The following is a 13,545-nucleotide window of genomic DNA, read 5'->3' as shown; positions in this document are numbered from 1 at the left end:
TGACAGCCTCTGTTTGGCCTGAATCCAGCTAGTTCTTCACCAAGCTTTTCTTCCACAATTCTGCTCAACCGTTTCTCAAGTATATTTGCATAGATCTTGCCAGGAACACTCAGTAGGGAAATACCTCTGTAATTCTCACATTCAGTTTTATTTCCCTTTTTATATATGGGTACTATGAGAGATCTACTCCAATCATCGATAATTCGTCCCTCTGTCAAGGATTTCTGAACTATGCAGTGCAGCCACTGTAAGACTTATACCACCATACTTCAGCATTTCTGGTCGAATATCATCTACACCAGCTGCCTTTCCACATTAAGCCTTTGATGGCTTTTTCTACTTCAAGTATGGATATGTATTCCTGCCTGCATGCCTGGTCAGTGTTTTTTACCACTGTGCTGTCATCACTCTTGTTTCATTTAGCAGTTTTTCAAAGTAATTACTCCATACTTCAAGGATATCTTTTTCTGCAGTTTTCATGTCACCTTTATCATCTCTAACTCCTTTTACAGCACTCTTTCCTCCATTCCTAAGCTTCTTCAACAACCTCCAGAATATTTTGCCACCTTCTTGATATTTATTTTCTATATTCTTGCCAAAGTCCTCCCATGACTTTTGTTTAGTTAGTTTCACACAGTGTTTAGCATTCTTGCATTTGATTCTATATTCTCTAAGAGCACAAGCTGACTTATTTGACAGAAACTTTTGATATGCTTTCTTCTTTTCCTTCACTGCCTCTTTAACTGCCTGTGTCCACCATGGAGTTCTAATTTTTCTATCCTTGCAGACAACTTCACCACATGCCTCTCTAGCTGAATCAATGTTTTCTTCAGATTTTGCCACTGAATCTCCAAGGTTTAATTCCTGTTCTCAAACTCTTTCATTTTTTCTTCAATAATCTTTGTGTATTTTAGTCTACACTTCACATCTGAGAGCTGCTCAACTTTTATTCGCTTTAAAACTTTCTTACATGTTTTTCTTTTCAGTATGAAATTCAATTTTATCCTACTCAAGACTACATAGTGATCACTTCCAATTTCAAATCCTCTGTACACTCTGGTGTCCTGCACCATAGTCAATGAGACTTTTCTTATTCCTAGCCTCTTCTCTCCATGTGAATTTGTGCACATTTTTATGTTGGAACATGGTGTTAGTAATAACCAGTCCATGTCCTGAGCAGAAATCCAACAGATATTTGCCATTATTATTAGCCTTGCTCTTTTCTCCAAATTTTCCCAAAATATTTTTGTATGTCTCACAATCATTTCCTACTCTGCTATTTAGATCCCCAACAGGGACCAACTTTTCCTTTTTCATTGTGTCAGTTGCTTTTTCTAAAAGCATCAAAAAATTCCTCCACTTCTACCTTAGTAGAAGTGGAGTAATTTTTTGTGGGACCATCTGTGGGACCATAGGCACAAATAAGTCTCATTGTCCAGTTCCCCATTCTCATATTTGCCCACATTACTCTACTTGAGACTGACTGCCATTCAAGAAGATTAGCCTCGTATTTTGTGTTGAATACTATGGCTACTCCTTCTTTTCCTTGATTGTCATTGCCTGAATATAACATTTTGTATTTATTGCTCAGAAAGATCTCACCAGTTTTGGTCTTTTTTGTTTCAGTCACCCCTATTATGTCGATCTGGTACTTATCTAATTCCTCAGTTAGCTCCATATCTTTGCCATTCAGGCTACTTACGTTGAAAGTACCGATCTTTAACTCTGGTGATATTGAGTTGGGGTTTGTTTTCAGATTTGTTCCAGTAGCTGACTTTTCGCTGTTCACGTGGTTCGCTGGCATAAACAATGGGGGCCTTCTTTAACTGGGCGACGCCTCAGACGGCATGAAATTTTGTCATGTCGTACCATCATTTTTTATTTTGGTTTAACCAATAAGAATATAATTCATCATCATCATCATCAAATTCCTGCCATGTACCCTCAAGGGGTGTACAGGATATGACAGTACTACATGAAAAAATTACATCATTACTAACTTCCTATCTACAATTTTCCTCCAAATCAGTCTGTTACTTGTCCAGACTCCAACATTATCAGATCTTATATTTCTATCGTCTAAGGCACTTTGTACCGTATCAATCCACCTATATCTTGGTCTTCCTCTGGGTCGTTTTCCTGCCAACCTGGCAGAGAACACTTGTTTTGCTAATCTTTCCTCTCCCATTCTATTTAAGTGACCATACCATCTGAGATTAGCTCTGCTAACGCATTCCTGGATGCTGACAATGTCAAGTTCTTTCCTAATATCCTCATTTTTAATATGATATTGCCATTGATGCCATCTGTTCACGCCTCTAATCTTTCTCAGGACTCTCATATCTGCGGTCTCTAGTCTTTGGTCAAGTGTTTTACTTCTGACCCAGCTCTCAGATCCATAAGTTAAAATTGGTTTGAACACAGTTTTGTATACTAATTTAGTGTTCCGACTAATTTCTTTCTTATTCCATATGAATTTATTCAATTGACTTCCCACGATACCAGCTTTGCTGATTCTGTTGTCTATTTCTATATTTAGTTTACCATCTTCAGTAAAAATTGTGCCTAAGTAGCTAAAATGTTTTACTTGTTCCACAGGTTCTCCATTCACAACACAGTTGACATTTTCAATGATTCTGCCTATTTTCATTGTCTTTGTCTTTTTATTGCTGACCTTCATACCATATCTATTACAACAGCTATTCAATTTAGTCAGAGAATCTTGCAGACTTGTAGCGGATTTATTTAGAAGTATAACATCATCCGCATAAAGCAAAGAGCTGACATTAACATCTCCAATTTTGATATCAGGTTTAATACCACATTCCTTCATAATGTGATCCATATAGATAATGAATAACAGAGGGGATAATGTACATCCTTGTCTCACACCAGATTTAACATTAAACCATCTTCCTGTACTTCCTTCAATTCTAACTGCTGACTCACAACTCAAATACAGACTAAGTATTGCTTGATATAATGCCCCATTGACACCATATAACTGCAGCGTATTGAATAGCTTCTCTCTTGGCACCTTGTCATATGCCTTTTCCAAATCAACAAAACTTAAATACAGATCTTTGTTATATTCCCATGCTTTCTCGACTATTTGTCGTAAAGTGAAGATCTGATCCTGACAGCCTCTATTTGGCCTGAATCCAGCTTGTTCTTCACCAAGCTTTTCTTCCACAATTCTTCTCAACCGTTTCTCAAGTATACTTGCATAGATCTTGCCAGGAACACTCAGTAGGGAAATACCTCTGTAATTCTCACATTCAGTTTTATTTCCCTTTTTATATATGGGTACTATGAGAGCTCTACTCCAATCATCAGGAATTCGTCCCTCTGTCCAGGCTTTCTGAACTATGCAGTGCAGCCACTGTAAGACTCTTATACCACCATACTTCAGCATTTCTGGTCGAATATCATCTACTCCTGCTGCCTTTCCACATTTCAAGCCTTTGATGGCTTTTTCTACTTCAAGTATGGATATGTATTCCTGACTGCATGCCTGGTCAGTGTTTTTTATCACTGTGCTGTCATCACTGCTTGTTTCATTTAGCAGTTTTTCAAAGTAATTACTCCATACTTCAAGGATATCTTTTTCTCCTGTTTTCATTTCACCTTTATCATCTCTAATTCCTTTTACAGCACTCTTTCCTCCATTCCTAAGCTTCTTCAACAACCTCCAGAATATTTTGCCACCTTCTTGATATTTATTTTCTATATTCTTGCCAAAGTCCTCCCATGACTTTTGTTTAGCTAGTTTTACACACTGTTTAGCTTTCTTACATTTGTCTCTGTATTCTGTAAGAGTAAAAGCTGACTTATTTGCCAGGAACTTTTGATATGCTTTCTTCTTTTCCTTCACTGCCTCTTTAACTTCCTGTGTCCACCAGGGAGTTCTGATTTTTTTATCTTTGCACACAACCTCACCACATGCCTCTCTGGCAGAATCAATCAATGTTTCCTTCAGAGTTTGCCACTGAATCTCCAAGGTTTGATTCCTGTTCTCAAACTCTTTAATTTTCTTTTCAATAATATTTCTGTATTTTAGTCTACAGTTCACATCTGAGAGCTGCTCAACTTTTATTCGCTTTAAAACTTTTTTACATGTTATTCTTTTCAATATGAAATTCAATTTTATCCTGCTCAAGACTAAATAGTGATCACTTCCAATTTCAAATCCTCTGTACACTCTGGTGTCCTGCACCAGGGAGAAAACATCACTATCAACAATAACATAGTCAATGAGACTTTTCTTATTCCTAGCCTCTTCTCTCCATGTGAATTTGTGCACATTTTTATGTTGGAACATGGTGTTAGTAATAACCAGTCCATGTCCTGAGCAGAAATCCAACAGATATTTGCCATTATTATTAGCTTTGCTCTTTTCTCCAAATTTTCCCAAAATATTTTTGTATGTCTCACAATCATTTCCTACTCTACTATTTAGATCCCCAACAAGGACCAACTTTTCCTTTTTCATTGTGTCAGTTGCTTTTTCTAAAGCCTCAAAAAATTCCTCCACTTCTACCTTAGTAGAGCCTTCTGTGGGACCATAGGCACAAATAAGTCTCATTGTCCAGTTCCCCATTCTCATATTTGCCCACATTACTCTACTTGAGACTGACTGCCATTCAAGAAGATTAGCCTCGTATTTTGTGTTGAATACTATGGCTACTCCTTCTTTTCCTTGATTGTTATTGCCTGAATATAACATTTTGTATTTATTGCTCAGAAAGATCTCACCAGTTTTGGTCTTTTTTGTTTCAGTCACCCCTATTATGTCGATCTGGTACTTATCTAATTCCTCAGCTAGCTCCATTTCTTTGCCATTCAGGCTTCTTACGTTGATAGTACCGATCTTTAACTCTGGTGATGTTGAGTTGGGCTTTGTTTTCAGATTTGTTCCAGTAACTGACTTTTCGCTGTTCGCCCTGGTTCCCTGGCGAAAACAACGGGGGCCTTGTTTAACCGGGCGACGCCCCAGCCGGCATGAAATTTTGTCATGTTGTACCATCATTTTTTATTTTGGTTTAACCAATAAGAATACAATTTGGTCGGCTAAATCCCAAATTGCCAGCCCATCCTCGTTCGTTCAGTATCAAAGTAGATACCCAACAGGGTGCACCACGAGAAGGTGAGGATTGGACATTAGGTCAGAAGCCCTGGTCGGTTCTCCGCATTCCTTTAAAGGCTATGTGGAGGTCTCCTCTCAGTTATACAGCTTTGACCCTTAAGCACCCCTTGACCCTTTTTGGTCGGCTAAATCCCAAATTGCCAGCCCATCCTCGTTCATTCAGTATCGAAGTAGATACCCAACAGGGTGCACCACTGAAAGGTGAGGATTGGACATTAGGTCAGAAGCTCTGGTCAGTTCAGCAATCCCTCGATTAGTGCACCTAATGCGTTCTTTAAAACAGGCACATTAATCGAATATAATAAACTATGGGAAAATGTATAATTCGTTCCTCAGATTTCTTTTTTGACCCTTAATTTTTTTTATAAAAGAATTAGGGTGTCTCAGGGTGTAGTTAAAGGAAAACCATGAAGCTGAAAGACAATAAAAAATATTCAGAATATAAATTTATTATTATTCTATTTCTTAACAAAGAATTGAGTTAAAGTAGTTTGGCAGGCATTTTGTTTCTTTTTTTCATACAACCAATGGTATGACCCTATTGCCTCTTCTACTCTTCTGCAAATTTTGCTGCTTCTCTCTTAATCAGGGTCAGCCTCTCAGCACTGCTGCTTAAAAATTTCTATTGTACGAAAAATATTTTCAAATTGTTTCTGTGAAATCTCTATTGGCTGACTATCAGTAGTTAAATTTTCTTCATATTCTTCGGAATCTTACCGCTGTGCATCTAAATTTAGCAGGTCGGAATCACTCAATTCTTCAGAATGAGATTTAATTAACTCTTGGACTTTATCATTGAAGGGGAGAGAGAAATGAAGGATGTACGAATTGGGACCAACTTTTCCTTTTTCATTGTGCCAACACGTGAAATCACGTGCTTTATAGATAAAATTTCCCATACAAGCAAAATAGTTACCACTTTAAAAACTACCATGATCATAAAAAAGAAGTTAATTTTCCGACGTGTAATAATAAATAACTCATTTCAGAAGATGGATTGATTACCCTATTATCGGAATGGATTCTCCTTTTTGTGACATGCGCAGAAGTGTCGAAGGGTCTTGAATCTGTGGACGTACGTACTATAGCAGATGACATACATTTTGGCAATAAAAATTTGGAAAATAGTATACATGGAAGTAGTGTAGTATGCCATTAAAAATAACTTTGTAAAATGTTTTAAATTGGCAACTAAATTATTTCATTCTGGTGAGTGATTTTTTAAAATAGTTAGCCATAAAAATGTACAGATAGAAAATTTTTAAAATCTGTAACACTTATTTTTAAGATATATATAGGCGCACTAATCGAATTTGGGTATCAAAAAAAAAAATGTTGCACTAATCGGGGGATTACTGTACTGTATTGTTGAGGATTCTGATTTAATAAAATTGTATACTTCAGTACATAACTTAATTTGCGTAAAAAATATCAGTTTCTTGTACACAACACAAAAAAAAGTTTCTCAAAATTATACAAAAAAAAAGTTTTTTTTATTTCTTTGTAAAAAAAGTCACTGATTTTCTTTTGCTTCTTGGAAGCTAAACTTTTTTGAATGCTTCTTCTTAGAGCTGCATTAGCAATAAAATTTTGTGGAATGGCATATCATTCTGCTTAGCCTATTCTATATGCATGTTTTACTTTTTTTTTTTTCGAGTTCTTTATCATCATCATCTTCTAATTCATTCTGCAGCATCACATTTATAATTTCAGCATCTGATTTCATTTCTAATTCACTTTCAGTTCTACCTGTAATCCACTCTGTAACATCTGTTTGTGAAATTTCAACATTTGGATTTATATTTTTAACCAAATTATGCACGTTTTGAATTTCCTCTTTTTGTGTATCACCATAGTAATACTGTACTGTAATAATAACAAAATAAATAATAATAGTTAAAATAATAATTATTAAATAAAAATAATAGTACACAAAATAATACGTAATAAAGAAAACTTTTTTTTTTTTGTTTCAAACTGCAGTTCGGATTACTGGAGGGTTCAGACTAAAGAGGTTCAGATTAGCAAGATACCACTGTATATATTTTCTTATCAAAAATATGCCGAACTTCTTTCCTAATCATCTGTGTCTACTGTTGAATGACATTTCCTAAGTAGCCAACAGCCATGGATCAATATATTTTGCTAGATGCAAGCATGTCAGCAATTGTTTTTTTGTCATTAACAAGGCTCTGGTCAGGTTGATGATCAGATTCATTTGCAATAATTCTTATTCATATTCACTTGTTGAAACTGACATCTTACTTACATTCATCAAATGCATCCATTTTTATAAACCATCTTTTCAACTGAGTATTTCCAAAATCCAAGAATTGTACCTTTTAACTTATAGATCTGAGTCAGAAGTAAAACACCTGACCAAAACTAGAGACTGCAAATATGAGAGTCCTGGAAAAGATTATAGGCGTGAACAGATGGCATCAATGACAATATCATATTAAAAACGAGGATATTAGGAAAGAACTTGACATTGTCAGCATCCAGGAATGCGTTAGCAGAGCTAATCTCAGGTGGTATGGTCACCTAAACAGAATGGGCGAGGAAAGATTAGCAAAACAAGTCTTCTCTGCCAGGTTGGCAGCAAAACGACCCAGAGGAAGACCAAGATATAGGTGGATTGATAAGGTACAAAGTGCCTTAGACGATAGAAATATAAGATCTGATAATGTTGGAGTCTTGACAAGTAACAGACTGATTTGGAGGAAAATTGTAGATAGGAAGTTAGTAATGATATAATTTTTTCATGTAGTACTATCATATCCTGTACACCCCTTGAGGGTACATGTCAGGAATTTGATAATGATGAAGAATTGTACCTCATTAATTTAAGCAAAAATTTTAAAAAAATGTTGTCTTAATTGTTCCAAGAATTCCAGTTTCTTTACATAACGTACATCCATGTCTCTTATTTTGATAATTTAGCCAATTGTACTTTACTCATGTATTTTTTTGATCAACAGTCCAGTCAAATTGGCCAGTTGCTTATGTCATTCCTTGCTGTTAGACTCTGATGCTATGAGTAACAAACAATCTCTGACAGTCTGGGGTTAATTCTTTACTTATTTGCTCATTTGTTTTTACTTAACTGTGGAAAGTGAAAAGAACTAGTAAATCTATCTATTTTTTACTTTAAATTCCAAGAGCATTTTAGTATTACTTAGCAAACATCTAAGAAAGTCAGATTTTTCTCAGTAAAATAAATGATTTATTTAACACATTTGAGAAGGGGAAGGGACAAATCATTACTTACTTGCTTCCTGTATGCTTATCTGGTATATACTAGAAATTAGTTTATTACTGCAATAAAAATGTTGAAAGTTTATTTTTCACTTGGTTAGAGTATAATAAAATTAGTTTAATCCTTTATCCAAGTGTGAGCAAACAATTTGCACCTGAAAGTATCTTCAGGACTGGGGTAAGGTGGTACAACACCAGGGCAACTCCTTGCAAAGGTGGAGCAAGCTACCAACACTCCTATCTCAGTATCTTCCATAATGCAAAACACATCTCCTTGCAGATATGTATGTCTAAAGTTATGCATTAAGGGAAGGGCCACTACCAAAATTGTTTCGACCTTTATTGAGGTCTCTTCAGTGGGAGCCAGGCCCAAGTGGAGATACCAGGCAGAAGCTTTAGCAGGTCATCTCTACCTATAGGAGTTGCCAAATGGTGTGCCACCCTTTTTTTAATAAATTACTCTGGATTTAGAGAAAGATGTTGAAAGTTTATTTTTCACTTGGTTAGAGTATAATAAAATTAGTTTAATCCTTTATCCAAGTGTGAGCAAACAAAGTTTGTGCCTGAAAGTATCTTCAGGACTGGGGTAAGGTACCACCTTACCCCAGTCCTGAAGATACTTTCAGGTGCAAATTTTGTTTGCTCACACTTGGATAAAGGATTAAACTAATTTTATTATGCAATAAAAATGATCGTATATTGTGAAAAACTTATAGATGAAGATGCAAGCAAAACAAGATTTATTCTAATAATTTGGTGTAATTAAAAAAAACTGGAATGAAAATGACCCTGTAAAATATCCTTCCCCCACAGACATCATACTAAACGTTTTATTGTATCACTAAAAGCTATATTCGTTAATATATAAAATCTGCTAATGCCTTTTATTCCACATACAGATTAGGTGAGACCATTTAGCCTCCATCCTAAGTTAGGATTAAGGGCATTCTGCAGTCCCTAACATTATATGTTATCTGAAACAGTGTTAGTCCAACAGTTAATTTCCTCGAGTTTAAGAGATAAAAAAAAACAGTTTCTGAGAGAAAAAAACCCACTTGCCCATGCCAGAGATTAACTAACTCAGAAAACATCAAAGGCTTAGAAAAAGTTCCCCTAGTAGCCGACTAGAATCGAATGCAAATACAATTTCCACAGGGCTACACAGGTCTTTAATAGATGAAAGTAATTAAAAATTATAAAGTTATACAACTTTATAATATAACAACAAATATCTTAACGATAGCTATTTAATGAAATTTGAATTTGTTCACTAACCAACCTTATTTAAATACTAGATAAATGTGTAAAAAACACTATAATTAATAAAATATTAATTATAATAATAATCTTCAATAATGATTAATATTATTGTCAAATGCACATTATTAACTTATTGAATAGACAACAAGGTTAGAGCAATAAATCAATTCTATAAGCTATTAAAGTTAATGATGAATCATACCCATTTCCCCTGTTTTTCCAGTAAAAATAAAAAAATCCTTCAATTCCTTTTATATTTCCCCAATGGTAATAAACAAAACCATTATTTAGCCCATCTTAACTTTTTTGAAGAGTGATGGACAGCCAACTTCACCCTTAACCATCACTGATAGTAACTAGAATCAAATATCAAACACGATTTTTCTTTTGGTGATCTAGTACTATGAATGCAAATACCATTTCTACAGGACCACATAGGTACAAAAAAACACAAAGATCTTTTTGATGGAAAAAATCTTGTTACTTTCTTTTTTTTTTTGTTGTTGTTGTTGTTGCAAACTCACAAAAGATTTGTAAATCTGAGGCTAAGGATTATTTTCTATTTTATCAATTTTTATGTTTTTTGTATTTTTAATTAATTTTTTTTTACATAGTCTGGAAACCCTGTTCTAGAGACCAAACATGGAACCTTTATCCTCTAATAAGCAGGATGGTTTTTACACTGAGTGATGAAATTCATCTCTCACCTGAAGACAATTGCAAACATCCACTATATATGGGCATGGAATTCATATATGAATTCCATGCCCATATATAGTGGATGTTAACTGGCAGTTGTCCAGCTTTTACCCACAAAAACTTACTGAAGACATGACAAATAACATTAATTGAGAAGAAAACTGTTTGGAGGTAGTAATAATAATATAACTGAATTGCAATATTATCACAGTACCATATATACATGAGTATATATAAGATGGTAACAAAAAAATTTTTGCTAGTTTACGATAACAGTATTTATCTATATAGTTCAGCATAACTAAAAAGCCAGAATATCATCTTACCTTTCCTTCAGCTTTCTCAGAATTTCCCCATGCTCCCATTACAAATGGATCATTAACAGCTACACAAGCTATTACTTCTACTCCTTTTTCCTTTAAAGCATCATACATCTCCACAAAGCCAGGCAAATGTGTCTAGATATAAAAAATAGACAGCAGCATATAAAACTTAAGGAAAAAAAAAAAAAATTCTTTGTAGTATAAAACATGCTATAACACAACATTTACACAGAGAGAGAGAATTTTGATTGCTTGCTATGGGTATTTCCATATTGATAAAAATCAAAATTAATTTGACCAAATGTTTTAAGGAAATGTGCATATATAGACATGAAATGAATAACATTTTAGCATGTAAAATATATTGATTTATTTTCTCCTAGATATTTCATCCTTGTTACAAGGACATTAGACAAATTAAAAAGATTGGTAAACTACAATCTAAACTGATGTGTCATGTGTTTACTACTTCCATCTTGGTCAGAGGTAAGTGAACTGGAGAATACACCACCACAGTTCAAAACAAAATTTGTGAGGTAACTGTTATAAAGACAAAACAAATTATTCCACAAAAAACAGTAGTTAATCGTGATTACTTTCCAGAGCTCTTAGACAAACATGCAATCTCAGCAGCTGAGATTCAGACAGTAGCTAGTTCCGATGGCATGGAAAGACCAGATTTATAATATGCCAAGGAGCTTTATGCATCCCTGGTGTTCCTGGATTTTGATCTCAGCTGAATGTAGTGTCTGTCCAAAATAAGAACGTCTACAGGAGCAAGGTACTTGATAAATACCAGACAACACAATGAGGAGTAATTTACCCTAAGGTAGGAAAGAAGACAGTTCCACAATGGTTAAGGTGTGCACGGATTAAACCTGTGATGAAAACTTTTTTTTTTTTTAAAGTTCCTTTAGGGTAAGGTACAACAAATTAACATCTGATTGCTTCCAGTGAAGGGATGATAGTACAGAACAATTTTTTTTTTTTTTTGTGAATATTTTATTTTTAACTGTGTCTCCAAATATTTGATACAATCAGCATTCTGGCATGTAAATTCAGGTATCCAATAGAAATTGATCCACCATTCAAAAGGTCTGCACACAATGTAAATCACTCATGCCTATAAAAACATGGACTGCAATAACATCACTTCATTCCTGCCTTTTGACTTGCTTGGGAGTTAGCCACATCTTCAGTATCTTCAGGATTTCAAGTCATCACTATATGATTCTTGGGCCATTGGACAACTGAAGCCAATTACATGTAAAAGTGGAATGTTGGCTTAATGTGTCAAAAAGTGTCGTCTCAGTGGTACAGATGTATTTTTTTGAAGTGCAAGAACAATTACAAGAAGAGCAGGACAAGGTGGTCTGAGGGCTATGTCAACCAGAAAACACTGCTATCTGACTAACAGCAAGATAAAAACTCTGTGATGTCCTGTCACTGTCTCTTGAGGTGGTTACAGCCACAGATGAAAACATTTACCCAGATGGTCTGTGGGAGAGCTGATACACTCAACTATCAGATGTATAAGGATGGCCTTCTTTGTGTGCATCTTGGGAAAATCATAAATACAGGTATCCCTTGATTAACATGATTAATTAATCCCTCGATGTTACTGCGTATATCAAAATCGCATTAATCAAATATAATAATCAATGGCAAAAATTACAATTCGCCCATGATCCATTACAGTATTAATAATTCGTTTTATATGGTACTTTTTCAGGAAAGATAAAATATGAATACAAAGTAAATGCTGGAATCTACATTAGTTACTGCAATTTTTTTTTTTTTTTTCCCAAAAAAGTTTTCACGAGTCGTTTGAACAGTCTGTCTTTTTTCTTATCAGCATAAATTCTATGATAACAAACAAAATGACTCTATAGACCTCGGCAAAACAAGCATTCTTTGATTAACATCTGGATCCATATCCATTACTTGCTGCTTAAGCAATTCTAAACTGCGAAATATTCCATCCAGTTCTTTGATTGTTATCTCCTTTGGAACCTTATCTTCACATTCCATTTGTTTGTTGTCTTCATATGTCGTTGTTCAATTTCAAGAAGATCGTTGTCACTGAAAACTTTTGAATTTGAATCCAATAATTCTTTAACATCTTCTGCATCAACACCAAGGTCTTCACCAATTGCAACGATTTCTTCAACCACAGTGTTCGCAGGATTTTGGAAACCACATAAGTCATTAGTGCATTCTGCAAAAGGTTTATTTCAAACAGCTCTCATCAGGTATAACAGATATTAACAACCAAAAATGATGATGAAGAACTAGATACAGAACTAAAGAAGACAAAAGTTAATCTGGTAATAACAAACAAAAAAGAAATTAAAAGGAACAAAAAAATCAGAACATTCTATACAGATATATTGCATGGAAGAGAAGAGAGCTAGAGAAGGATTAATGGTATTATTAAACCTCCATGAAGTCAAAAGACTCATCATGAAGGGTTGACAGAGAGACTCATCTCACTGTCAGACACACGTCATACCACGTTCACCATCTCTGCACTCACAACACTCTCATGCAATGCATTCTGAACATTCACAGCTCTCCATACAAAACACCTGCTCCTCATCCCCTCCTTATGCAGCTTCTAGAGATGATCTCTTGTTCTCTCCCTGCCTACACCCATTCTATGCAAAATTCCTCCCCCACATTAATCTGGTAATAACCCCATAACAGCATATATGTCTCAATCATATACCCTTGCCTCCTGTTATCCACTAATTTCTGCAAATTGCATTTTTTCAATCTATCTCCATACTCAACATTCCAGAAACCACCATAGTCAATCATCACTGGACTTTTTCCAATATACCATCTTTTTGAAAACCA

The 13,545-nt window shown here is 34.9% G+C and overlaps 1 protein-coding gene across 1 annotated transcript in view; it reads right to left on the bottom strand.

Moving 5' to 3' along the window:
- Nucleotides 1-13,545, bottom strand: part of Prx5 (Peroxiredoxin 5) — an 85,235-nt gene that overhangs the window by 33,604 nt on the left and 38,086 nt on the right. The window contains exon 3 of the mRNA XM_090407480.1: nt 10,690-10,821. Coding sequence (XP_090263606.1) covers nt 10,690-10,821 — 132 coding nt within the window. The remainder of the gene's footprint in view (nt 1-10,689; nt 10,822-13,545) is intronic.

Source organism: Typopeltis vanoorti, chromosome 17, assembly GCF_054136105.1.
Source record: "Typopeltis vanoorti isolate ZY-2024b chromosome 17, IOZ_Tvanoo_1.0, whole genome shotgun sequence".
Classification (NCBI taxonomy): domain Eukaryota; kingdom Metazoa; phylum Arthropoda; class Arachnida; order Uropygi; family Thelyphonidae; genus Typopeltis; species Typopeltis vanoorti.
The sequence above is the reverse complement of the archived record's forward strand: the minus strand, read 5'-3'. Positions and strand labels throughout refer to the sequence as shown.